The 27421-nt window shown below is 48.2% G+C and overlaps 1 protein-coding gene across 1 annotated transcript in view; it reads right to left on the reverse strand.

The window, feature by feature from the left end:
• Window positions 1–27421, reverse strand: part of F13A1 (coagulation factor XIII A chain) — a 141756-nt gene that overhangs the window by 3309 nt on the left and 111026 nt on the right. Inside the window, exons 12-14 of the mRNA XM_022586592.3 lie at window positions 23081–23368; window positions 17095–17255; window positions 4345–4481 (exon numbers count right to left, since the gene is read on the reverse strand). Of these exons, the coding sequence (XP_022442300.1) occupies window positions 4345–4481; window positions 17095–17255; window positions 23081–23368 (586 nt within the window). The remainder of the gene's footprint in view (window positions 1–4344; window positions 4482–17094; window positions 17256–23080; window positions 23369–27421) is intronic.

Here is a 27421-nt window from a genome sequence, read left to right on the forward strand (position 1 = left end):
TTGTGCAGAGGAATTTGGTGGGTAGATCCTTAGCCCCTTGAGCGAGGACTCAGGGGATGGGAGGGCACTTCCTACGAGCTCCACGGGGTGGCCTGGGAACCAAAGGAGCTGATGGCAGCACTGTGGCTTTGAACTGGAGCGGTGGTGGGAGGGTGGCACAGAAGGGGACTGTCGGTGAGTCTAGAGTGGTTCAAAGGCCTCAGCTACAAGAGCCCCCATTTGCCCTTGGAGGTCAGGGCCATACAGCATCACTTTAGACAGAGCCAGAGCGAAGGAGAAATATGGGGCCATCCACCTGTGCTTGACCTACTGTACATGAAGTTAGAGTCCCATGATATCCTCAAAGATCACTAAAACAACACGTATTTTACCTGGTTGCAGGTGTACATCCTCTGGGATGAATAGGGGAAAGGCTCCAAATCTTAGAAATCTAGCCACTAAATAAGAAATCCCTTTACTCTTGTATCTGTGGCCAGTGAATTGGGAAATGCCTCTAAGGCCAGGGGACTCCTCTCTCTAGGGCTGCTCCAGGCACTGGTTCTGAGAGTCTCAACATCTCAATTAATTTGTCATTAGCTCTTAATTTTTGTTCTTTAGAAATGAAGCTATATAAATTATCTTACTGAGTTATAGAAAAGCCAAATTATGTGACAAGCGCACACCCAGAGCCTACATACGGGAGTATTTTTCCAACTCAGTAAATTACTTTTATGATTCAAGGTTTGGAAAACGCTGAGCTCACTGCGGGTTTCCTCACCTGTAAAAGGACACTATGAAATATTGAGAGGGGTGTGGAGAGGGTGGGTGAGTTAGTATTTGTGCTGCGCTTAGAACCGTGGCAAGATGTGGTTAAATACGCTGCTGCTTTGCTATTATTATTATCACCATCACCTTTGTGGTCATTATTTTCCGCCTGAACTCCCTGCAACGTAATTTAGGAAAGTTCTTCTGGCTTGTATGCAGAGCAACAATTCTCTACCCTTAATTTAAATAATCTTTTCAGTATGAATATAGGTTTTTAGATATTTATTTCTCAGTAGCTGTGCTGTTTTTACCCTGATCCATTCATTCTTTCTTCCCTGGTTTCCGCAAGTGATCCATCCAGAACATTTTGCAAAAGAGTTGTCCCACTTAAGGATATGGCCTGCGGCCTAGAGTCCAGGCAACTCCCTCAAACAGAAACTGTAAACCCTGAGCCTTACTTCATTATTTGGTCTAACTCATTAACGCGTCCCCGTAATGATATCCATCCATGTATCTATGCCCACTCATGAGCATCAATGGAGATACTCATACATGAAGAGACACATGCACGCCTAAGTATGCATTTACCTACAGAAAAATGCATGCACAAAGAAAGTAAAACATCATTTCCCCATCTTGCTAAGGGAAGTATAAAAAATAAATAAATAAAATTCAAAAAAAAAAGTGGAGTAATACTGGAATAATCCTATATTCCCAGGGATAGACGTTGTGATAAATGTTTCTCAGTAATGCGCTGAGCAATCGAGATACGCCGGCCATTTATCATTTTGAACACAAGCGGGCGTAGGGGATTATTACCGCAATAAGCTGCAACTATCAATGGTTTGTCCTCCACGTGTCTAGCCCTCTGTCCTACTTGAGAGACTCAAACTTTAAAACAAAATCACAAAGTCGGAGAACTTTTCTCTTAAAATAACTTACGGAACCTCATCATTTTTTAAAGAGAAAAAGGAATCTGGAAGATGAATTATTTGATGTTGCAGAAGTATCAAGTGCAGAAGCTGGACAGCTGCCGGTCTGTGGGAGTAGCACCTCCGAGCACCCGAGGAAGGTGTGGTGAGGTCGGGGGGAGAGCAGGAAGGTAAATCATTTTGGAGTGGAGTTGACTGTGTCCTGACTGAGGAGTGGACGTGGCACCACCTATTCCTCGTTCAATCCCCTGCTCGCTAGCTCCCGCCTTCCAGACCCTCTGCTTGGAGCTGCAGACCCCCTAACGCCTAGGGCCCTCGGGTGGGCAGGTGGGGTGGAGACTCCCTTGACTATTCAAGGCGTGGATCTGGGAAAGGAATACAGTCTTGTGAAGGGTTCTGGTTCTACAGAATTGCACTTCTTAAGGGTCCAAGCTGTCACATTGATCTGCCGCTCTTTGAGCAGGTCTTGGCGGTATAGGGCACACCGCAGTGTTTCAACCACCCGAAAAGATGGCTCAGATCCGGGCTGTGAAGGTGTGAGGAGGAATCAGGAGGAAACAGAGAAACCAGTGGTCTCTCCGAAGTCCCAAGCCCACCCTAGGTCATAAGTATTTTCTATGTCAAGTTATTTCCAATTTTTGACAGTCTCTGAGAAATAAAGCTTCCCTAGCTTTGGAGAGATCCACCCTCTGGATCTGGATCCCCATAAGAGATTGAGGACCTGCCTCTCTGTCTGTTACTGATCTGCCATAGACCTATGCGTTGAAGGTGATTACCGATAGAGCCAACGGCAGAGTGCGGGCGGGACATTTGCTTTGTGTCCACCGTGTAGGGACTGGCCTCTTCCATCCTTTCCCCAGTTCACCCCCCTTTGTCCTACCCCAATGTCAGATATTAACAGTGAGAAATGCACCTGGACACTCAACCCTCTTTGAGCCCTGTGTCTCCTAAATGGTGGGTCATTGCACTACGCTAGGACTCATCTTTCTTCTAATACACAGATTATCTCCTTCCTTGCGTTGGTTTGGGATCAAGGTGGAATTCTTGCACAGCCAAGGTGTCAAAGTGGCAGGAGGTTCTAGTACCCTCAGATGAGGCTTTTTGGAGAAGGAAAAATTGGCTACAGCAGGGGGCTGTTTTAAAGAAGAAGTGCGTTTCACTTTGCCTGAGCGATTCTTGCATCTGATTCGAGTGGGAAGGTGTGAGAATGGGTGAGTGAGACTGTCGTTTCTGATGAAAGCAGGGCTAGCTCTACTGACCTCTCCCTCTAGCTGGGGTTGATTTCTAATTTAATTTTTTTTTTCTTGCAGCTCTCCTATTAGCACAGGAATGTTGTTATGTTTTGTGCTTTTGCATTTTTAAAAAAAGCACTCAAATTATTTTCTCTGTTGTTTATTGCATCCTCCAGCATCAGGTACCTCTTAAATGATGGGATGCAGAAGCTGTGAGCACTGTAGTTTCAAACAAATGCAGCGAGCCCCTAGTGCACACATTGTCTTTAAAGGTGCTTCAGAAAGGGCGAAAGAGGCCTCGCATTTGTCTCACAGACTCCGAGCGGGGTAGCTCCCATAAAGGGCATTGGGGAAATTCTTAACATATCTGGGTCATAAGGCAGTTTCCAAATCCCTGCACCTCCTTTTTTATACCTTAGAAGGTCACCCCACAGGAAATATGCTAGATTGATTGATGCTGACAGGGACTTCTTTGTGGTAGAAATGAGAGTAATAAACCTCAAAGATTGGGATGCATTCTGGGTGTCACACTTTAAGAGGAGTACTGACAAGTTGGAGGATGTGGGAAACCATGTTAGGGATGAGGGGAATGAAGTCAGTGTAGGAACAGAGAAGACGCAAGGAAGACTGGACAGCTTTTTGCAAACATTTGCAAACCATTAGTTGGAAGACAAATGTGCCTTACTCTGTATACAGGTCCAGATGACGGGGTTTGGATCATCGGTGGGATTGAAAGGTGGAATTGTTTTCTAACGACTAGAAGTACCTGAACACGAAATGGGCTGCCTTGTTGGGTGACACTCTTTGTCAGTAGAAGCCACAGAAGCTGAGAACTGTAGGGCACAATCTGATGGCGCGAGGTGTGGAAGAAGCAGAGTTTCATTCGCGTTACTACAGAGCGCAGGGCGGTCGTTGGTCCCTTGAATAGGGAACCAAGTCTAGAACTCTCTAGGCTCACCTTTGTTTTACTGAAAGCAACAGTTCTAGAGAGCCGGTTGGTAAGATCTTGGAGGTGGGGTTGGAAAGAAAGGACTCAAGAAAAGGGATATCTTTCAGCGTGATTCCTCCGTAAATACAAGAAGAATGAGTACACGAGGAAGGAGCATGGCAAAAGTCTTGAACTTCGGGATCTGCAATCAGCCAGCCACGTCTGGATGTTGGCTTACTTCTATAAAATGCACAACTTGGGACAAACCAGTCAACCTGTCAAAGCCTCAAGTTCCTCCACCACCAAAGCGAGCTAATTATAGTGCTCAGCCCATTGAGGTGGTTTTAAGGATTGAATGATGGAAGTGTTGGTCAAAGCAACGCTGTGCTTTTGGAGGTAGCAGCTTCTCAGACATGTTCGCTGGGGATTGGATGTGAGTTTGGAAAACATGGAGAGAGACAGAACTTCCTACAACCCCACCTCACCTCCCCACTTTCCCAGCACTCACTGGAACATCTTCCTTATGGGTTTCGTCACTCCAGGACCATCCAGGTAAATCCAAATATTTTTCAGAGTTTCTTTTAAAGGATTGGTGAACTCAATGGTCACAACCATGTCAGAACCGACTACCTGAGCGCCATGGACCTAAGAAGTGAATTGGGAGAGAGAGAAGTTCCTTAGCAGCACATAACGCCTGTTTATGCTCCCCTGTATCTTTAACCCTCTTTACTTTTTTTGTGTTTTACAGCATGGCCACTTTTTGGCAAGGGAACCAGTGCGACGAGGCTATTGCTTTGACTGGGGGATACCTATCGAGAAAAAGATGGGACAATTACTAATTAGAATCGCACTCGTTTCCCCATTATGAAAACCACCCTAATTAGAATTGAGGTGAACAGCCGTGGCCCCCAGCTGTGGCCTTCAGCAGGAGGTGGAAGTGCATCTGGTGTAGCAGCAGCTTTCCGTGGTGAGGGCAGCCAGGCGAACTCTGCTCCTGGAAGGGGTTCAAGTTTCCTGCCGGGACAGGAGGGATCTCTGAGTTCAAGAGGAAGAAAACACTCCACGGGGCCTGCGCCTTCTTACTTGGAGGCACTCTAGAAAGAAATATGTCCGAGGAGGGAGGCCTCACCGTTGAACTTGAAGGAGAGGAATCTGGACACTAAAATAGGCAAAAGGGACTTTTCCTCTGCAGCCACAGCACCTGCGTCCAGGAGGCTGTAAGGCTTTTTGTGGTGAGTTTATCCATCACAAGTGTCAGAAGTATTGGGTATTTGGCAAAGTGGCCAGAGTTCAAGGACAGCTCCAACGCTTACTAGCAGTGGGGCCTTGGGTGACTTTTCCAACCTTTCTGAGACTCCGTTTTCTTGTCTCTGAAACAGGACCGGCGTTCCTATGGGGTAATCTGTGTAGAATGCTATTATTATTGTTGTTGTTATTATTATTAGTTCTTATGCTGTGTTCACGATGTACCACACACTTGGGACTATATGCTTTCCCAACACCAACACGACGTGCTGGAAAGTGACCAGGGGGCTATAGTATTTGTTTGTTCGTCTAGGGGCTTTGTATGCCAGATGGATGGGTCTGTATAAGCTCTAAATAACTTGGGAAGGAGATAATATCAGTAGTTCTTCCATCACAGGAAAGGAGCAGGTTGAGTTAACACATTTAAAGCAGCCAACACAATGCATGGCGCATTGACAAAGGCTCAATACATTATAGCTCGTACTTTTTTGGATTAGCAATACTTGGGGTAGTTTGCTTTATTCACCTTATTTTAGCCCACTTTCAACTCCAGCATCTAGCTGGTGTCCAGTAGAAATTTGTTATATTAGGTTGACTGCTTAAAAATGAAATTTATTGGTTGGCTGAGTTTTCTATACATCAACCCAGGCACTATACTGCCTTATTTTTTAAGCGGTCTATAACACAGGAAAAATCATGTGGAAATGAGCCTTTCTCATGAATAGAGGGAAAGAGGAAGGCCATTGCCCAGAGAAGAAGATTCTCGCTCATTGGCTCTAGCATTAAGAACTAGAACCTTATGGCTTTACTCTTTTTTTTTTTTTAACATCTTTATTGGAGTATAATTGCTTTACAATGGTGTGTTAGTTTCTGCTGTATAACAAAGTGAATCAGCTATACGTATACATATATCCCCATATCTCCTCCCTCTTGCATCTCCTTCCCACCTTCCCTATCCCACCCCTCTAGGTGGTCACAAAGCACCGAGCTGATCTCTCTGTGCTATGTGGCTGCTTCCCACTAGCTATCTATTTTACATTTGATAGTATATATATGTTCATGCCACTCTTTCACTTCGTCCCAGCTTACCCTGCCCCCTCCCCGTGTCCTCAAGTCCATTCTCTACATCTGTGTCTTTATTCCTGTCCTGCCCCTAGGTTCTTCAGAACCTTTTTTTTTTTTTTAGAGTTTGTATATATGCATTAGTGTACAGTATTTGTTTTTCTCTTCCTGACTTACTTCACTCTGTACGACAGTCTATAGGTCCATCCATCTCACTGTAAATAACTCAATTTCATTTCTTTTTATGGCTGAGTAATATTCCATTGTATATATGTGCCACATCTTCTTTATCCATTATCTGTTGATGGGCACTTAAGTTGCTTCCATGTCCTGGCCATTGTAAATAGTGGCTTTACTCTTTAAGACATGTTGATGACTAAATTTATGTCTATGGGATTTAAAAAATCTATAAGAAAAATGAAAATTGCAACCAATTCTCCATGGTCATTACATTCAAGTCTCCACCCACTAAGGTGGGATGGGTGGAGGGCTGGAAAGAGGAGTCGGGGTGGAGCAGACACTGATTATGGTCATGACAACCGCAGGTGTCACCTACAAAGCATGGATTGTATGCCAAGCAATGTGTCTCAGTGGTCCTCAACCTGGCATGCACAGTAGAATGTAAGGTTGGTTGAATTTGTGCATGCTCTACCTGTGGATATGGGTTTTGGTATCTACAGGGGTCCTGGAACCAATTCCCATGGATACCGAGGGATGACTGTATAAAAGTGCATTATTAGAATACTTTACATAGAATCTTTGGTTTAATTCTCAAGTGCATCCAACATATTTTTCCTAAGTTGAAAAAAATTTCAGAACACTTTTTGGTTTCTAAAAATACAGGATAAAGATAACATTTACAAAAGCTGTCTAAGTTGGAGAAAGTGGGACTGCTTTAGAGACACTATTGGTGAAAGTGTTTGCTATGATCACTTTGATTTTGGGGGAAGAATATTTTGGAGTCATCTGCTTTCTTCGTGGTATGCTATTGAGATTACGGGGACAACCCCTTCAAAATCTGATAATAGCTACTGACCCTTCCTCCCATGGACAAACACAGTGACAAATACAAGATACATACACTTTGCAGGTAGTTTTAGGGGGTTCACTACAGACCCGGGATATCTATCCATGGCCCTCAAGGGGCTGATGGGCTCCAAGTTAAGGATCCTTTACATAATGGCAGGCTACCTCTACAGGAAGGTTCTTCCGCTGTGGAAAGCAAAGTGGACCCTTCCAGGTGACTGATGGCAGAAATAAGGGGAATTTAGTATTTGAAAGGCTGGCCCAGGGTTTAGGCCTTCAGAGATAATCAGTTTGCTTCCAGATATGACCTCTGTTATTAGCTGCCGGCGTGGGTATATAAGTACTTCTCAGCCTTCCCTGATACTGGAGCCTGAAGGAGGGGGCCCTTCTCGGGTCGTAGAGTGTTTCTTTTGCAATTAACAAAGGCTCGTGTCCCTTTTCTGACACTGGTCTCCTGCACCCGGATTTAAACGTCCTTTACCTGACTGCTGAGATAATAACGAAACTTAGAAACACAAACCAAACCAAATATAAAGCCTGCCCAGCACTCAGCATCACTGTCTTCTGCTTAGGCAATTTAAGTGGAGGTATTTCCTCCCGCTTTCAAGGAAAATGGAGCATTATACATAGTATTTTCATATTATGTGTTGATTTAAGTGGTGTGCAATTCGCAGTGTGTGTTCACTATAGAGAAGACCGGACATTACCTGGACCAGAGAAAAGGATGAAGCATATGTCATACTCAGTGACATCAAATACTTTTGCACCTTGATTTTTTTCAATATTCCATTTAAAATATTTCTGTTTTTTTTATACCGACATAAAATAGGATGCATTTTCAAGTTAAACACCCTTCACCGATATTGACATACTGAGTTCTTGTCTTTTATGCTGTTTCATAATGATCAGTATTCTGTTTCTTTGATAAACAAGAAAGTTACTAAAACACACACACACACACACACACACACTTTTGGGAGGAAATTACTTTTTAGGAAATCAGAAGCTCTCTTCCATGGAGTATATGCTTTATAACATGCATAATAACTGTATTCAAAATCAAAACTGAAATGAAGGAAAAAGTTTGAGAAAGAATGAACCTAGTTGTCAATGTAATTCACATGATTTATTAGTTCACGTCACAGCCCTTACTTCAAGTGCTGTCAATCATGGATTCCACGAATTAGTGGAAAACGGTTTTTCCCCTCCTCCCCACCCTACGGTCACTGCTGGTAACAAGCAGTTGCTTGTTTGCAAACCACTTCACCAGCACCGGCACCACAGTTGCTTCTCACTAGCCCACCTAGGTTCGCCTTGACTAAATAATGCAAATTATTTTTTGACGACGGTCAGGTTTTACGACAGTCAGGCGATGTTCTAAGTCTGCACCGTCCAATGTGGTAGCCACCGGCCACAAGGGGCTATTTAAATTTAACTGAATTAAAACGAAATTAAATTAAAGTTCAGTTCCTTAGTTGTCCTAGCCACAGTTCAAGTACTCAGCATCTACATGTGTCTAGTGGCTATCATATTGGAAGGTGCAGGTTTAGGGCATTCCCGTCATTACAGACGCTGCTAAGGGATTTTCTTATATTAACTCGTTTAATCCTCACGACCCTATGAGGTAGACGCTATGAGAATTCATTTTACAGATGAGGAAAGTGAGGCACAAAGAAGTGAAGTGACCTGTTCAAGTTCACACAGCAAGTAGGGGAAGCGAGACTTGGACGCAGACAGCCTGGCGCCAGAGTCACTGCTTAACCACCCGCTGCGCTGACTCCGGTAAGTAATAACAATGATAGCAACTCACATTACTTTTAGTGTTTACTTAGGCATCCTTTCACTTACATTATCTTGTTTGATCCTCTATGGACTCGGCAGTGGACATGAACATTATCCCCATTCTATTGATGTGAAACTAAAACTTAGAAGACAAACAAAATCCCCAGGCTACAGAGCCTGTAAGTTGGCAGGACCCAGATATGAATCTAGGTCTTTCTGACTCCAAAGCCTTCATCTTTAAGCACTACATACACTGTCAGCTCTGACAGCGGAGAGGCAAAAATAGTAACCTTTTCTGCCGAAAATAGCTTCTTTATTTCCTGAAACCCACCGAAGGATCATTTGCAGTATTACCTTTGGCCGTCACTAAGCTACCGGTTGAGCACAGTGATTACAATTCGATTATGAGCTAAATTGAAAACATATATATTACTACTCAACTCCTTCTTTTTGACTTTGTGGGGAAAGAAGCAGATTTCTATGCCAGGGTAAAATGTGACAATGTGACTGAGGCCTTGATACACTGTATTACTTGATAATGACAGGATGTGCTATTCGGGGTAAAGATAGAGACATCATTTTTAAGAAAAGAGCCAGTAGCTCAAGTACTCTGTGATCATACGACAAGGTAGATGAGATTTGCTGTTCTTGTTGTTTTACTTTGCTTCCGTGTGAACAGGAATGCACAGAGAGCCTGTTTTAGGAACCCCAGTTACCAGTGGTTTTCGTTTTCATTCTCAAATGCAGTTTGTTCCACAGCTGTGCTGAGAGGGAGGGGGACATGTTCCCCTTCCAGTGGAGGCCTCGCTCACAGAGAGTCTGGGACGTGCTTTCCTGGCCAATGGAGTAACCCACTGCCTCATCCTCCGGGACCAACAGAGGATGGAGAGAGAGTCAGCTATCCGAGCATGTAAAGCCATGGCTGGTGGTACCCTGCCTGGGACCCTCCCCAGGTCCGTGGACTTCACCTGCTCAGAGCGCCTCATGGTGGGACCTCACAGACAGACTTTGATTTTCTCCACAGATGGCTTACGGCAGCGCTGAGGGCACCCCTGTGGTGGCCGGGACGAAGACAGTGACCATGGTTGGGGGACGCTGAGGGGAAAGCATGCTGGACTCAGGGTCCGAAGACCAGGGACCACTGCTGTGTGTCCTCGGGCCGATCACTTGAACCCTCTGGGCCTCGGTTTCTTACGAGGTTCTTGGGAAGATTCAATGTGACATCGTACGTGAAGTGACCTGGCAGAGCACCTGCAACATCGCAGTTATTGACCCTAAATGCCATGGAGGTTTGGAGGGAGACAGTGCTGCCAGGGTGACCAGGAGGACTTCCTCAGCCTCAAGTTCCCCCGTGGGGAGTGATGTGGATTCGGGTTCTCAGGTGCCGGAGCCGAGAAGCACAGAGGAGAGAAGCTGGCGGCCTCCACTGACACTTTCTAAAGAGATGTGGAGAAGCCCACACCCCGTGCCCTGCTCCAGCCTCCCACTGAAGGGCTGTGGACACGGCAGGGGTGCGTCCTGGTGACTGGAACACGTGTCAGAGTCACGGAGAACCCACGGGAGGCCCGGAGGGAGAAACATGCTCGGTGGGAAACACGGCAGGAGAAACGGTTTAGGGGCTGGGGTTCGGGATGATTAGACACAGAGTTTTGTTCATTTTCTGCCTTGATGGAAAGCTGCAGGTATCTAGGCTCTCACAGAATGAAGTGAAACTGCAGTTAAGTCTCACCATGTACCTGGTGGCTGTCAAGCATTTGGGGACACTCGCTATTCCTCAGGTGGTTCCCCAGTTTTAACCTGTCCTCCGGTTAAAAAGTAAAACAACACATGAACTGGGATGTTGGAGGAGATTGGCCCAGGCGTCCGCCGCAGCATCCCTGCCGGCTTTGCTCTTCTCTGGTTAAAATTGGGGCTGCCACGGGCACGGGCAGAAGAGGGACGAAGAGGATTTTACACTCGACCTCAGGCGAGTGGTGGGCTCCAGTTAGAACACAGCAGCACGGTGGTGCTTAAGAAAAGCCAGGACAGTGTCTTGATTCCGAAGCGACCTGGGCGTGGAGCCGGCGCCGGTGCATCTGTGCTAGTTAGGAAAGGGAGCCCCTTTTCCAGTGGACGCAGCGTCCTGCCAGGCTGCGTGGCTTGGTGAGTGGCGAGTGGGCTCGATTTGGTCCCTTCAGTATCCACTGTGTGGGCACAGCTCCCACAAGTGTCGGATCTGGTCTGGAGTGGAGCCACCCAGAGGAAGCCACCACCCGGGGTGGGGGGGGGGCAGCAGGGACCTTCCCCACGTGACCTGCCTTCTCCTCACTGCTGCAGGTCCAGAGTGCCGGGAGGACATTCTGCTGGTTGATGTCTAGGAATTACCCCCTTTCCTAGGCCCTGGCTACACTGCCCGGTACAAGAGGAGTGCCCCTGGTCACCAAATAACTCTTTGTTGAATGATTAAATAAATGAGTGAGTGACTAAACATCGGGATGGAGAAATACCGAAAAATTCTTTTGGCCAACAGAACAGATAAGTAATGAGCAAACGCATGTTGAAATCATGTTAATGCCACTCCAGGACAGCTCCTGCACTTGTGCGGACTGTGCACAACCTGGGGGTGGCGGAAGCAGGGAGGCGCGTTAAAATGTGTGTGAAAAAAATCTTGGCAACGGTCAACTGTTCTTATTTTAAATGTTTAAAAGATTTTTTTTTTTTAATCTAGGGGCACCTGTTGGTTTATGGTTTGTTCGTGGCTGTAACTTTTTAAAATCACATACATAGAAAGTGGTTTTATTTTTTTCCTAGCAAAATTGTTCCTCATTCATAGGAGAGAATGAGTTCTATTGGTGTCTCATCATGTTCTGAAAAGGCTACAGGACTGTCCTACACGATAATACTAAAGATGCGGTGGGACCCGAGCACTTTTAAATGGCACTGGGAGTTGTTTTCCCAGATACTGAAAGGAGGTCATGGGGGAACACGTGACCACCTCTCCTCTGTCCCCCAAGTCTCCTCCAGGCTCTTCGGGACCGACCCCCTCTCAGGAGGCTCCCACAGGGAACAATGCACGTGCTCAACGCCCAGGGGTCGGTTTCAAGGCCACCAGGTGAGCATTGGCCAGAGGGCGGCTCCTGCCCTGAGCAAGTGTCAGGGGCTTGACTACAGAACCCCCAGCACAGAGAGGACTGGGCGGGCAGGGAGCAAACACCAACCAGCAGCCACCGGTCCTGGCAGGGGTTAAGCATTCTCAGAAACGGCCCAGATTTAGTCCTTAACCACTTTGGGTTTTATATATGATTGCAGTTAACATTGGGACTCGTATTATGAGTGTGTCATTTTGCAAAAAGGGACAGGGAAGTTCAGAGAGAGAGGATGTGTGTGTGAGAGAGAGAGAGGAGAAAGAAGGAGGATGAGAGGAAGCAGGAAAGGGAGAAAAGGTCTGGAGACTTGGTGGTGGCTATGCCGCGTGATGGAAGCTGACAGAAGCTGGTCTTCATCACATACTTACTGTGATCAAGGTACCATGTTAAGCTCTTTATAAGGATTATTTCCATTATCCCTCCCAGCAACCCAACAAGGTCAGCAGTATTCCTGGACCCATTCTACATCTGAGATGTTGACGAATTAGCCCAGAGCAGCCCAGGTAGAATTAGGAACTCGGGATGTCCGGGTCCAGCCATCCAAGCCCCTGTGCTGGGGGGCTTCTCTACAGAAGGGGCTGTAAGGGTTCCCCCCACCCCGGCGTTCCTGCTCTAGTTGACTTGGGTGAGGACGTGAAAACTGTGAAAGCTTCACTGCTCCCCAAGAGTGGGAGGAACCCACCGGCACTCTGCCCCCATGTCACACACCACGACCCCTGCAAACCAGCCTCTAGCCGGCAGACCAGCTGAATGCCCTCTGTTGCCCCCGTCCCCTCCCCCAAATAGCCGTGCCTTAAACATCAAAATGCTGAAGAATCTTTTCCTGACTTAAAGCCTCTTAACAACAATCAACGCGTGGGAAGGCAGAGACAAATTCTATGTCTGATTTTAATAAAATATGCTTTTCTCATCAAAATATTTTGATAGCCTGAGAAAAGAGATGTGTGCTCATTAAAGTTTAATGACTGCCTCTCCCTGCCGTTTTCCATATGAGGATCACACACTGTGACTCATGCGTGGTGGGTGCCGGGATGAGTCAACTGGGAGCACAATTTAACCCAGTTCCGATATCTGTGCTCACGGGGACGAATGCAATGCAAGACTGGCTCCTTAGGATGTAAGGACGTGTCCACTGGCCTAACTGCTTTGGTTGACGGTGATGTGGATCCAGACAGGCGGGCCCCATCGTGGTCCAGGTTGGTGTCTATTTGCTCTAGAAAGGGAGCTGGGTAAGAAAAGCTGCAAACTAGCCCTCAGGCAGCTCCAGCCCCCAGGCTGAGCTGGGTCTCCCAGGAGACAGTGATTTGGGCAAAGGCTTTGAAGAGAAGGGAGAAATGCAAGAGGCTCCGACTCTTGGGAGGTCAGAGTTGACAATGATGCTACATTCATGCTCTAGAATCTCCACTGAAGCCCCCCTGTTCTCAGATCACTTAGGAAGCTCTCATCCAAACCTTTTAGCCTCACCTCAAAGTGGCCCCAGGCTGCCTTGCTTGGTCTCTCTTCACTAGTCACCTGCTTCCAGCCTGCACTCCCGCTGCGGCAGCTTCCAGCTGCTCCCCACACTGCCCTTGCTTATGTTTTTTTTTCCCTAACATCTGGAGTGGTCTCTCCATCCATCTCTACCGGCTGAATGTTATCCACTCACCAAGGATCATCTATGGTTCTACAGCGTTAGTCCTTGACACCCCACTCCACTCCAACTCCTGTGATCTCTCCTCCCTGGAAACACCAGGCTGTTCGGTAAATGCAGTCACCATCTTCTATTCTGGTGAAAGTTCCAGTGTGAGAGCAACGTAGCCGAGCCTTTACCTGTACTAGCTTCCAAATCAGTAAGATCTGGGTTAGAAGCTTCCTTCCCTCCCTTATCAGGCAGGTGATCACAGGCAAGTGGCTTGTGAACAGTAACAAGGACAATACCAACAACCAACACATACTCGGCGTTGACCGTGAGCTAGGCATTAGGTACCCATTATTTCGTTTTACACTCACAACAGCTCTATGAAGTAAGACTTGCCATGGTCTCTGTTAAACAGCTGAGAGAACAGGAGCTAAGAGACAGTAAGTGATGCGTCCAGGGTTACACAGCTAGTGTGTTGAGGAAACAGGCTTTGAGTTCAGGTAGTTTGGTCCCAGAGCCTGTGTTTTGACCACCATGCTACAGGGCACTGCCTTCCCTGGGCCTCTCAGATTTGTCATCTGTAAAATGGGTACAATGCTGCCCACCTCGTGGGGTGGAAATGAGGATTAAATAAGATAGCACAGGAGAAGCATAATAGCATAGGCCTGAGTACTCATAGCTACTGTCATTGTCAGCACTGTGTGCCAGTCTCACCCCTCCCCCTCCTGCCTCGGAGTGGGGGGATCCTCCTTCCTGACCCTTGTCTCTCACACCTTCTCATCCTGTGTCTTCATCATAGTGACCTTGGGAGGCTCTGTAAGCTGTGGGCCAGCCCCAGGCTCAGAGAGATGGACCAAGTGTTCTAGCGTTTTCTTAGAACCTGGGGACATGTGTCCCATGTGGTCTGGACCTCTGAGCCACCGTGCTTTTGTACTTTCACTGCATTTAGCTTCCTCTCCAACTCCTGTTTATGCAGTCTATTTGACTCCCGCCCTGAGGTCTCCTGGGTAACATTTGTTTCAATGTATATTTCTTTTCTCCTCCCTTCCCCGCTCCTCCTTTTGTCTGTGTCCTCCCCCCCCGCAGTCGCTTTCAGGATACCTGCCGTCTGGATGCCCGCGGTCCGTACCCCACGCCTCCAGTAGATTAACTAGAATCCTGGTCGCCAGTCCATTAGCCAGTTTCTGGAATTGGGGCCTCTCACAGCTCAGGGACACCTGGGTGGCTTCCAGGGAATGAGGGACTTTACCCAGGAACACCTCTTCCGCGGCTCGGATTTAGTCTGTCCTCGGGGCTAATACAGTTGATGAGGTTAGCGGTTAAGCGACCGCTTCTGTGAGGATGCGCCTGCCTGCTTTCCTGAGCACTCCTGGACCAATTTCCATCTCTCTCCTGCTGGAGTCCCAGTCAAATGACCCTACCCTCTAAATGCATCACCTCTAAGAACTGCCTTTTTGACACCCTTATGGAAATTGAAAAACAACACAAAACAAAGCAAAAAACCCACAGAACTCTGTGTAAAGTAAAGTACACCCTCCCCGTCCAGGCCACTTGAGCTGCAGGAGAAGGGATTTGGGTTCTGCCCGTGGGGAGTTAAACTGCTCTCTGAGTAAACTCGGAAGATGACTAGTCAATAATCCTTCAGTTAATGAGGTCTAAAAGATGAAAGTTATCAGTTTCCTGTATTCATCCAGTTTATTACCAGCGGTGCAATTAAATTCTATTTTATGCTGGGGTTGGATCACTTCCCAGCTGGGGAGAGCTCTCTCCTGAGCCCTTCATGGGGACAAGCTGTCAGTTCATAATTAGGTGAGTGTGTGGGCCTCGCCTCTGGTGGGAAAGGTTCAGAGGCTGAGCTCCTGAAGCAGCGGGAAAGGAGGTCTCCCCCAGCCTCCGGGAGAGGCCTGTGGGGCACCGCACGTGTCCCAGGAGAGCCCGCCACGAGGGCAGCCGCCACGTGGCGGGTGGGCAGGCCGCCCCAGTCATGGCACCAGCGCCTTATGCTCAGGGGAGAGGCGGCTCCTCTGCAGGAACCCCAGTACCACTTCTCTGTTCTGCATTCTTCCCTGTTCTGCCTGCAGACCTGCACCCCTCACTTTTATGCTATCTCTTAAGGCCTCTCGTGTAGGTGACCGGGGTGAAAGAAGCAAGGAGGCATAAAGATTCAATCCTTCCTAGAAAAGGAGGGCCTGGGGTTCTCTTCCTCTGGGGCCCTACATGTCGGCCTGGTGGGACTCATCGTCCCCTCATCGGCCCCTCAAGGGCCGTCCACACGGCACTGGACCCAGGGGCAAGGCTGCCATTTTGAATGCTACACAACATTATTAGCTTTACAAGTGATTCTCAGCAAACGATTCAGAAGAGACACAAGGCCTACCGCTCCCTGCCCACCCATTGCCAACAGCCCACCTCTAGAGGCTTTAAAGTATGAGTGCCTCTAACATTTTGATTTACCTACCACATTAGAGGAATGCACCTTCAGCTCTGTGCGAATCACTCAGTCGCTTGGAAAGGTCTCCAAGCCCCGGATAAGGCTGACACGAGATGTCGCACCCCAAGAACCCTGATGGACGCCTGGGTTTCTGCTCCCAGGGCAGGAGGTGTCTCGGGGATGTGGCCATGGACGCTGCCAGTGGTCCTGAGAAGTGGGAGCAAACAGGCTGCCTATTTGCCTTGCCCTTTCACCCATGCTCACCTCTCCACTGCCAAGTGCCTTTGAGACATTTGGACAGAGAGGGCGGCTAATGGAGAGACAACGTTAAAACTACTATTAGCCAAACGGACAAAAAAGGCCCTCCGGTGATAGAGGTCAGAGCAATGGCTGTCTCGGTGACGGAGGAGAGAGTGATGGACTGCAAAAGGCGTGAGGGAGATTTCTGGGGTGTTGGATGTCACAAATCCCCTGTGTCTGCATCTGGCTGGTGGTTGCCAGGTGTAGACACACATGACAAGTCACGATCATCACGCTGACGTTTCGGTTTGTGCGTTTTACTGTATACAGCGATAGCTTCATGGAAAACGGTACAGTCCTAAACGCAGGTGGGAGGGGATCCAGGCGGCTTCTGTTTGATGCCATGCCTGACCTACTTTATTCTGGAGACACTGAGCTCCACGTATCTGCATCCTTTACACATCTCTATCTTCCTCCACAAGCGTGTTTATACCCCCAGGTTATATTTATATCTGCAGCCACGTCTGTATATTTAAATCTGGAGAGGAGAGGAAAGTGTTATACATGCACGCCAGTGTATAGGGTGGTTTACTTCTTTCAAAGAACGGGAGGATCCTAGCTCTTTTGTTTTTTTTTTTTGGAGCAGGACACACTTTCACACACACACACACATATTCATAAACACTAACAACCTTGCCTTTCTCCCTCATCTGAGATGTTAACACTGACCTTGATGATGACCTTGGGGATTGTCAGCACAATGGACTTCTGCTTAGCCAGAACATCCTTGGTCTCGTTGACACGAGCTGTGACAAAGAAGTGCAGGAACGCCTGCTCCAGCAGCTGGCCCATGTACTCGCCCGCTTGAATCAGCACCTCCTCTTTCTTGACTGACAGCAGGAAAAAAAACATGGCGATGTCAGGACCTGGGGTAGGAGCTGCTTCACTCTTCCCTGAGGGCCCCATCTTTGCCACGCTAGCACAGTCTCCACCAGGAACACACACAGGTGAGGGCAAGTGGAACACAGAGCCCATCAGGGACAAGAAGCTCTCCGGCTTCTGGGGTAAAGAATGTGCTGGAAATTTCACATTCAGTAAAGTCTTCCTAGAGAAAACGTGTCAAATTTTCCCACCAGTGCTTTTGCTGTTATAAAATGCAACGTGACAAAGAGGTTTAAAATCAAGGACTAAGGGGTTTTAGCTGTGGCTGCTTGGATTTAGGCAGAAACAGTCCCAAGGTGACAGATGTGGGACAGTGATGTCCACGGCCACCGTGCCACGTGCCCTCCCGTGATAAGACACATCTCACGCAGGCCACGGGCCACGCTCGAGCAAAGCTGTCAACGGCCTAAACCTTTTCCTTGATTCCTTTGCTCCACACTTTCTCTCCAGCTTGTACTGTACCAATCTGACTTGATTTTTCTATTTAAGAGAAAGAAGCAGTTGAAACCAGTTTTCACCGTAGGCATGCAACTCTCTCCCACCCCTTCTGCTATTTGCAACTTAAAAGACCTCTGTGATCTCAAGGCACAGACAAGGGGAGCATTTAGGTGTTGGGGACGAGCCAGCGAGGATGACAGGTGGAGGGAGGGCATGGTCCTGGCCCCCCTCTGCTCACCATCCGGGCTGAGGACGGGAATCCTGTCTTGCGGCTCTGGCCGCAGCCGTGAGGTTCTGTTTGGCTGCGCTGCCCAGTTTCTCTCACTCTCATTTCCCAGAGCCCAGGATTCTTAAGGGCAAAGGGCAGTTGTCCTGCCAGCCGAGCCCGGGCCTGGGCAGAGCCAGGGGCCTCCATCCCCCTGCATGGAATCGAATGTTTCCACCATGGCTTCCCTGCTCAATGTCTGCCTTTGGCCAAAGATTCCTCCCTCCGGTGGAAGTTATTGAAGGAAACAATTCCCAAGGTTGATAGTTTCAAGTGTAGAGGGTGGCTCATTTTAGCCCTCCCTCACGAGCGGCCGTCCAGGACCCAGGACGGAAGACCCTGTGGGGTGAACTCCAGGGCACAGGGAGGTCTCCTGCCTTTTGGGCTCCCAGACGACGGTGCATCAGGCCGTGCCTACCATCTGCCTCAACGTCTCTGCATGGATGAGTAGGTGCTGTGATCACCCAGTCTTGGCTTTACCTCACGATCACTTAGGGACATTTAAAAACCTGCCCTGTTGGATCCCACCCCAGGCCAATTCAATCAGAATCTTGGCGGCTGGGGCCCAGGCTTTGTTTTAAAATTCTGCAGATGACTCTTACGTGCAGCGGGGCTGAGAAGTACTGCTCAACAACTAGGGGGACCCGCCCTTCCCACCGCCAGACTAGCCCTGTAAGAGCCTGCCACGGGTTCTCTAACCCCACCCACACTTAGGGAATCAGGATCTGTATTTGAATGTGATGCTCAGATGGTACATATTCAAGTTTGAGGGGCTCCCAGAGATAGGAGGTTGTAGCAGGAGATGGGGCGGCGTTAGGGTGGAATTGGGTGAACTTAGGACGGTCTCCGTTTTGAAACTTAAAGTCTTGCACCCCAGAATGCACCCAATTCCTGGCAAAATGGAAATTGATGGCAAAATGGAAAGGATGGTCATCCTAGACCAGTGGTTGTCAACGGGGCGCAATTTTGCCCCCCAGGGGTGTTTAGTAACGTCTGGAGATGCTTTTGGTTGTCACAGCTGGAGGTTGTTACTGGCATCTATCGGGTAGAGGCCAAGGATGCAGCTAAACATCCCACAACACACGGGACAGGCCCCGTAACAACTGTCCGGTCTGAAAGTTCGTGGTGCCCAGGCTGAGAGACGGCCACAGGCTATGCAGAGTTGTTAGAACGTACTGGTCCGCCCTAGACAAGCAGTCAGCAACTCGGCCTACTGCCTAGGGCAGTCCCATTCCACTTAGAGCTGGCCTTTGGAATCGAAGACCTTGTCTTGACCTTGACCCTCGAATTCTGCCCTTTTGGGTGACCTACTCATGTCGCCTTCTTTGGGACTGAGCCTGGACCTTGCCTCCTCCATGGCTCCCCGAGCAGTGAATCGTCCAGGAGATTAAGGCTCTGTCCCTCAGTTGGAGACAACCTCAGACGAGCACATGGGGGTTGTTTTCACTTCGCCAGATGGAGCAGCAAAGTGACAGGCCTTGAAGAACACGCATTTTGCCTCTAGCTGCCTCCGGTAATAATAATAATAAAAAAAGGACATCCTCTAGCTATTTCTAGAGAGCCGTGTTTGACCACTGGGCTGTTTAGGTTGGCGAGATGTGCTTGACATCGTTACAGAGGCTCTCGCTGCCTTGATATCAGCCTCGGGACTCTTCATTCTCTGAGGTAGAACATCCTCTAAATCTTGGCACTAAAGAAACTGGGCTGTGTTTCTGAGCCCAAGGGAACAGGGCTCCTGAAATAGTACATTATGTAAATGCTGTGTTTTGCCACCACACAAGAAATTGTTCTAGATAAAGTTTATTAAATGTGGTAAGAAGAAGAGATTTTCATTCTCTGAGTGGTGGAGCTGGGACCCTGCCAATACCATTTACGGTGTCTGGGGAAAGCCAGGGGGGGACACAGACAGGAGCTGCTTCATCTCTTTTCCAAAGAGCAAAGAAAACTAAATATAGCCAAGTGGAAACGATAGCACCTTTGAAGGTATGGGAGGTTTAAGTTATTCAGATCCTCCCAGCTGATTCTAGCCTACACATTCCCTTTCATCATCAATGTGGAAAATACGCTTCCCGTTCTACTTGGAAAACTTTCTTTGCGACGGACTCTCCTAGGATTGTACCCTGACCTGCTTGATCGATGTCTAGAATCCTGTGGCTTTTTGCCATGTATTGCAATTGATTTTAGGTTGCAATATGCAATTTATCGCATGCCGTTAGTGCCACCTACACGCAGGGGAAAGCAAGAAACAGTCTTCAACTCCCTTCAGGTTATTGAGGACAAGCCTTGGGGTGGGCTGAGTGTGTGGGAGCTGTGTTGATACTGAGTCAGGCTTCGGTATCCCTAGATCGATGACTGAGATGGCTAATGTATCATGCCGTTCTAGCCCGCTCACTCACGTAAGCTCAGGCTTTTATTGGATCATGGAGAGAAGGGGAAGGAGATTGCGAGATGGAACTCTAGTGTGGTGGGAAAAGGATGGCATATAGTTCCTTGTCCAGGGGAGTGAGGGGCAGCTGGACCGCAGGCAACAGGGCACAAGTAAGGGGCGGGCCTACTTAGGGCCCAAGAATGCACGGAGCTGGCTCACCACACCTGCCTGAATGGGATGTGGCCTCTGGTACCTGCTTTGCCTCTAATTGTTATGTGTGGCCTTGAACACGTCAACTCACCTTTCTGGTCTCAGTTTCCCAAAGTGTAAACACGTTGGAAGTTAGCATTTATGGGGAGCCTACTTGCGGGAAGCCTTCTGCATATATTATCTCATTTAGTTTCCTCCACAGCCCCCTTCTCTCACGCCACCCATCCAACCTGTCAACCAATCCCGAGGGCTCTACCTTCAGAAAACACCCGGATCTGGTAGCTGTCACCACCTCCCTCACCTTCACCACCATCTCTCACGGGACTGTTGCAACAGCGTCCTAACTAGTCTCTAAGTGTCAATTCCACATCGCCTATAGTCTGTTCTCAGCACAGCAGCCGAGTGATCTTTCAGAACCCAAGTTAGACCAGGGCACGCTTCTGCTCGACACCGTCTTAAGGCTCTGCAGCTCACTCAGAATCATGGCCAGAATCTTTACAAGGGCCTCCAGGTCTTTACCTGGTCTATACCCACTAGCCTCCCCTGGATGCCTTTGCTCCTGACCCTGGTCTCCTTGCTGCTCACTGAACACATCACATGAGCTCTGGCCTCAGGGCCTTTGCACTTACTTTTTTTTTTTTTTTCTGTCTGGAAAGCTCACTCCTTCCCTTCTGTCAGATTTCTGTTAAATGTCACCCTATCAGAGGGGCTTTCCTTGACCACACCCCCCCACCCCCGGCACTCCGTCTTCCTTACCTTGCTTTGTATTTTGCTATTCTACGCAGAACCATATATATTCACTTGTTTGATTGTTTATTGTGGAGCCCCCATCTTCCCCCCAGGAGACCATCAAGAAGCAACTCATTGCTGTGTCACCAGCACAAAATAATACCTGGACTTGTAGGCATTAAATAAAGGTGTGTGTGTGTAGCGGGGGTGAATCAACAACCCAGTGATGTGGGTAGTATTGTTCCCACGTGTAGATGAGCTCAGATTACTTAAGTAATTTGCCTAGGGACACACAACTAGTAGGTGACACAGTCACAGCTAAACTCCAGATTTGTCTAATTCCAAGGTTCAGGCCCTCTAAATCCACTGAGTCTGTCGTAAACAGCTGTGATGACTGTTTTTTCTCCTGAGTCCTTTATACTGACTACGCGTTTCTGTAAGAATTACCTTTCTTCCAAGTGCTAGATCTTCCAGTTTCCAAAACAAATACTACGGTGATTTCTTAATTGTTGGCTAGTCTACTGAATCGAGGGGGATTTGCTTCCTTCAAGATTGAGTAGGTTTCTTGAAATTAGGATATTTTAGGAATAGTTTCTCAGTTTTCAGGGAATATCCTTCTGAAGCCTCCCAAAGGTACTTCCTGAGGCTTGGGACAGACATCGAATCCAGGAAGCTTGAAAACAAGTGAGACATGTGGTTTGGCCACACCCCAGGTGGGATCATAGTCTTGTCTGCCTCTGCATTTTAAAAATTATTATTCGTATACCTTTTTTTCCATTTCTTTTCCTGACTCACCTGTCAGGTCAATGGATCTGGTGCCCTGCCATGTTGGCCCTTTCAACATGCTCTGTTTTCTAACTCCGTGTGCTCTGCCTGGAGACCAGGTTCTTCTGGTTGGCTCATTTGGCCAATTGAGTGACCAGCTGTTGTGCACACCAAACACTGGTACCCAAGGGAATGAGACAGGTCGAAACTGCAGTCCCCAGTGCAAGCTGCGGCTTGTCAATCCCAGTCCTACTTAAACTAGTCTGCATTTTTCATAGTGAAGAAGACGCTTTGGAAGGCCATGTATGCAAGGGAGGTGAGGGATCGAGGTGCGGGAGAGGCCCCCGGGAGATGGCCGGGAGAGCAGAGCCTCCAGAGCTTCCTGGACAACACATCCCGAGGCTCGAGTTTCCTCTCCCAAGGATGGGCTCTCCCGACCCTGTACATCAGACAGCCCACCCTGCGGAGCTTAGATCTCCCTGCCCCCTAAACGGTAAAGCCAAACACACCATTCCTGCTGGGCGGCCCCCCAAAGCTGTCCCTACGTTGGGAGAGAGGTACCGCCAGCGGGCCTGCTTTCTGAGACACAAGCTTCACCAACTCTCCTGTGCACACCAGTCCCCCTGGGATCTTGTTAGAATGCATGGGTCTGGGGTGGGGCCTGAGAGTCTGCATTTCTGACCAGCGCTCAGTAGGTGCTGATGCTTCAGATCCTTGGCCCACCCTGTACGTAGCAAGAGGTTCAGTGACATTTAATGTTCACGACTCATGGGGCTCTAAGCTTTGAAAATTTCAGTGCTCACTTCTGTGCACAAGTCACGGAGATGAAAGTGGGGGCCTTTCTAGGAAGACTGGGTCCTGCCCCGTGGTTCATATGCTCCTGAGCTCTGGGCCAGGGCTTTAACTTCGACGGGAAGCTATTAGGGAACATCAACAGAAAGCCAGACAAGGAAGCAGGTGACACATCCTGGAGAGAACAGCCCCCCTCGTTAACTTACAGGACAAGGGCTCCAGTGTCACATCAAATGTCTTGTTCTTGAATTCTGCCTTGGCGACCCCGGTGTAGAAGGTGATGTTGCCTGAGAGATAGGCTGTGATGGTGTAGTGGGCGGGGCCATTGTTACGGAAGGTGATGGTGACCTTGAAGTCTCTTCCCAGCACGGCATTCTCCACTTCAAAATTCATGTGGACATCAGACCTCGATTTGACGACGCCCTCTGTGTTGAGGGACTTTTTAGCCCCATACATCAGGGCAGTTTCTAGGGCCAACCTCTCTTCTTCTTGACCTAGGAAAGGTGCAGAGATAAGGCCAATGTAAGCCACCCGAGAGAAAATCACCTTAATGGACAGTGTGCTGTGGGCACTGCTTGCAGGGCTTGCCGGGCTGCCTCTGTGAGCCACAGGCTTCCCTCTGGGGCAGGTGTCATCGTCATCCCGTGTTATACATTCTGTAAACTCAAGTTCCCAGAGAGTTAGGACCTGCCCGGCTGCCGGGTTCGGCCTATCTGAACAGGGGTTGCTACAGAGCATACTCCAAGGGTTGTTTTTCCAGGGTCACTCTTTCACGGCTCAGCAGATAGAACTGGCAAAACCTAACTCTTCTCAAACTGTGGGATTACTTGGCTTCCCTCCCAATGTCCTAGCCACGTAGCCGGAAGAGTGGCATCTTGCCTTGCACCTTCTACAATGTGAGTTTTCTCCCATTCATGGGTCTGCCCGGCAAGACCTGTCTTCCTGATGTCTCTTTCCACTCGGACCTGTCCCACTTGGCTTGGGAAAGCTAGTCATGCAGATGGCTAGCAAAAGAAGAATCACTTTGAAATAAAAATGCTGGTTTTTATAGTTACATTAACTTTTAAGATGTTGCCTCTCACTTAACTAATAGAAAACTGCAACGAAAATGAAGAGGTTATTTAATAGTGCTAACAAGCATCACTGAGAGCTATCTATGTGATAGGTGTCATGGGAAGCGTATATTGTGCTCTGTCTCATCTAATCCTCAGAAGGACTCTGCAAGGTGGGGACCATTACTACCATCGGTTTCCTTGTGTGTAAAATAAGGACGCATACGTGGTAGGGTTGGTAAGTGGTTTACAGGTAGGACATGCATAAGGATTGGCAGCTACTGGGACTTTGCAAAGACAGAGAAAATGCCAGCACGTGTTGTGAACAAATGAATGTGTATTTCTGCGTGTGCATTAACAATTTCTCTGATTGTCAAGACTGCGAGAATGTGCCAGAAACAACTGGTCCAGGACAAGCATTGGCTAGAGCACATGTTTCACAGTCGACAAGAGGGAGATAATACTAAAGGGAAGGAGTGGCTGTGATAGGGAAAGCATAGTGAAATATTTTAGCGGAGAGCATCTGGCAAATAGGTCCCCAAGAAAGAGAGCATTAATGATCATGGCTTTGGACGGGCACCAAACATGCATTTAGGCGAAATGTGGGAGGTGGACGCCAGCAGTGGGAACATGGTCATGGTCAGAGAGATGCCTCGTGGGGAGAGGATGAGCTGGCCGAGTGGAGGAGGGGCGGTGGAAGCTTCTGGGCTCTAGGAGGGACTTCACAGCGGGTCGTAGGTGGAGGAACCTCTAGCTCCCTTCTGGGGACCAGCCTGTCCCTCTGAGCAGGAGCTGTCAGCGAGGCAGGCGAGGGTCTCCAGGAGGCACAGGCCCAGGTAAGAGGCAGAAATCCCAGCTCGCCGGAATCCCCGCTCTCTGCAGTTGTGGTCTGAGCTCTGATGTCTCACATAACGCAGGGCCATGAATTTGGGGCCGAGAGAATGATCTAAAGCCAGATCACATTTTCTGAGGCTCCTCTGTGGCTCCAGGACCAAGGTCAAAACCACCCTTCCATTAACTGGGTGTCATGAGAGTCCCCTCTTCTCATTGCTCAGGTCTTAGCTCAAATGTCACCTTCTCAGAGTGTCCCCCCCACTTCCGTTACTCTGGTCCTCTCGTCTCTCACTAACACTTTACCTGGTTTTCTTTCCTTTTCCCAGTACTCGTCGCCATGTGACATTACTTCCCCCAGGAGAAAGTAAGCTCTGTGTCCCCAGGACCTGGGACCCAGCCTGGCACAGATGCTCTGGAGGGCTGGGGTTTGGAGAAGCACTTTGCCTTCATGTAGGGACACAACTTTCATCTTTATAATAGATATGAAATAGTCCGGTTTAGGACATCTGCTGCTCGGTTAAGCTCACCCGTGCAAATGCCACCTGAGCTACCATTCCTTCGATCATCTCATGCTAGTTGTGCCCCTGTGATGTCCAGGCACCGTGCCAGGCTCAGGTGAGAAGCGCAGCCCTTCCCACCCGGGTCTAAGGGCACTAGTGCAGAGGGATCACCACACGCGTATCCGTCACAGATGCTGGGTCAAGCGTTTGTGTGTGGCGCAGGGAACACGGGGCAGAGATTTGACACCACCCAGGGGCAGGGGAGGCTTCTCGGAGGGTTTTTCCTTCCAGAGCAAGAGCAAAGGCATGGAGGCAGGTGGGAGCCTGGCTTGGTGGAGGAACTGTCACAGCTCACCTGTCTGCCGATTTTAATGCCTGTGGGTATGGCCAGGAAGAGCTGCGAGGGGCCAAAAAGGCAACCAGCAGAGGCTTGGCGAGCTCTGGCTGGAATACCCTGCAGGCAACGGAAGCAAGTGAGGGCTTTTAAGCAGTGCGGCAACAGGTTGAGATTGATGTCATTAAATATGTCACTTTGGAGGCAATGACTTAAACAGAGGGAAAGAGGGTGAGAAGGGAAGGTGGAATTGGGAAGCTATAGCAGTTATCCAGGGGAAAAATAACCAGAGTCCAAGCCAATAGTAGGAGCATGGTAGTAATAATAGAATTACCAGCAAGAGTGGAAACTAACTTTGGTTGGCCATTTACTACATATCAGGGACTATGTTAAGGGGCTTCCACACCCAGCACCATTTGATTCTCAGGGAGGGGCCGTGGAGATGGAGGCGAGGAGATAACTTTGAACTAGTCCGAAGGGGACTTTTAGAGGATTTGCTGCTTGACTTATTCTCAACGTGCTAAGTTTGGGTGGATCATCGTTTTCTTCCCTGGGGCAGGGAGCACGGGAGAAATAGATCTGGGGTGGGGAGGGAGTGATAGAAGGTGGCATTTGGGAAGGTTCAGTTTCAGGTTCCTATGGGACATTCAGGTGAATGTGGGGCTTAAAAGTGAAGTCTAGGCTGGAGACAGACTTGGGAGAATCAGTATGTGTGTGCATGTTAACACCAGCTACTGGGTAGGAACAAAGCCTAGAAGGAAGAAACATTCTGAGGGGGGCAAAGAAAGGGGAGCTCTGAGTTGCAGAAGAAGATGGAAAAACGAGTCAGGTAGGTTGGGATGGAACCAGGAGAAAGCTGTATCATAGGAACAAAGAGAAGAGAGAACGTCAAAGCAACCTAAGTGTCCAATCAACAGATGAATGGAAAAGGAAGGTGTGGTATGTATACAAAATGGAATATTACGCAGCCATAAAAAAGAATGAACGTGTGTTACCATTTGCAGCACCACGGATGGACTCGGAGGACATTACGCTAAGGCAAATGTGTCAGACAGAGAAAGACAAATACTGTCTGATATCACTCATATGTGGAATCTAAAAAACTAGCGAATAGAACAAAAAAGAAGTAGACTCAACAGATATAGAGAGCAAACTAGTGCCTACCATTGGGAAGGTGTGGGAGGGACAATAGGAGGGTAGAGGATTAAGAGGTACAAACTATTAGGTGTAAAATAAACTACAAGGATATATTGTACAACATGGGGAATATAGCCAATAGTTTATAGTAACTATCAATGGAGTATAACCTTGAAAAATTATGAGTCACTATATTGTACACCTGTAACTTATATAATATTGTACAGCAGCTATACTTGAATAAAAAATAAATTTAAAAAAATTAAAAAACAATTTTAATTAAAAAAAGAAGAGAGAATTTCAAGAACTGCGAGTGAGCAAATAGCATCAAGAAATGCAGGAGGTTTTAGGCAAGTTGAAATCTGCAAAATGTTTATTCTGCATGGCGATCAGATGTCTTGGCAACCTTGAGGAGAAGGGCTTCAAGGGTGAGCAGGTGGCAGACCTCAGGGCACAGTGGATGAGACATAAAAGGAAAAGGAAAAGGATGTTGGGTGCGGGCAGCCGCGCAGGCAAAGAGAAGAAAGGATGGACCATGTTTGCAGGGGACTTTATTGTTGAAAAAGAGTTTTGTAAATTTTCTTAACACAGGTGACATGGTCATGGGAAGGAGCTAATAGAGAAGGAGAGATGAAAATACAAGTGACAGAAGGTATAACTGATGGAGCGAAGAGGAAACGGGACCCGGAC

The sequence above is a fragment of the Delphinapterus leucas genome, chromosome 10 (genome assembly GCF_059928025.1).
Source record: "Delphinapterus leucas isolate spDelLeu-1000000601 "Yukka" chromosome 10, BTC_Dleu_Yukka2, whole genome shotgun sequence".
NCBI lineage: Eukaryota > Metazoa > Chordata > Mammalia > Artiodactyla > Monodontidae > Delphinapterus > Delphinapterus leucas.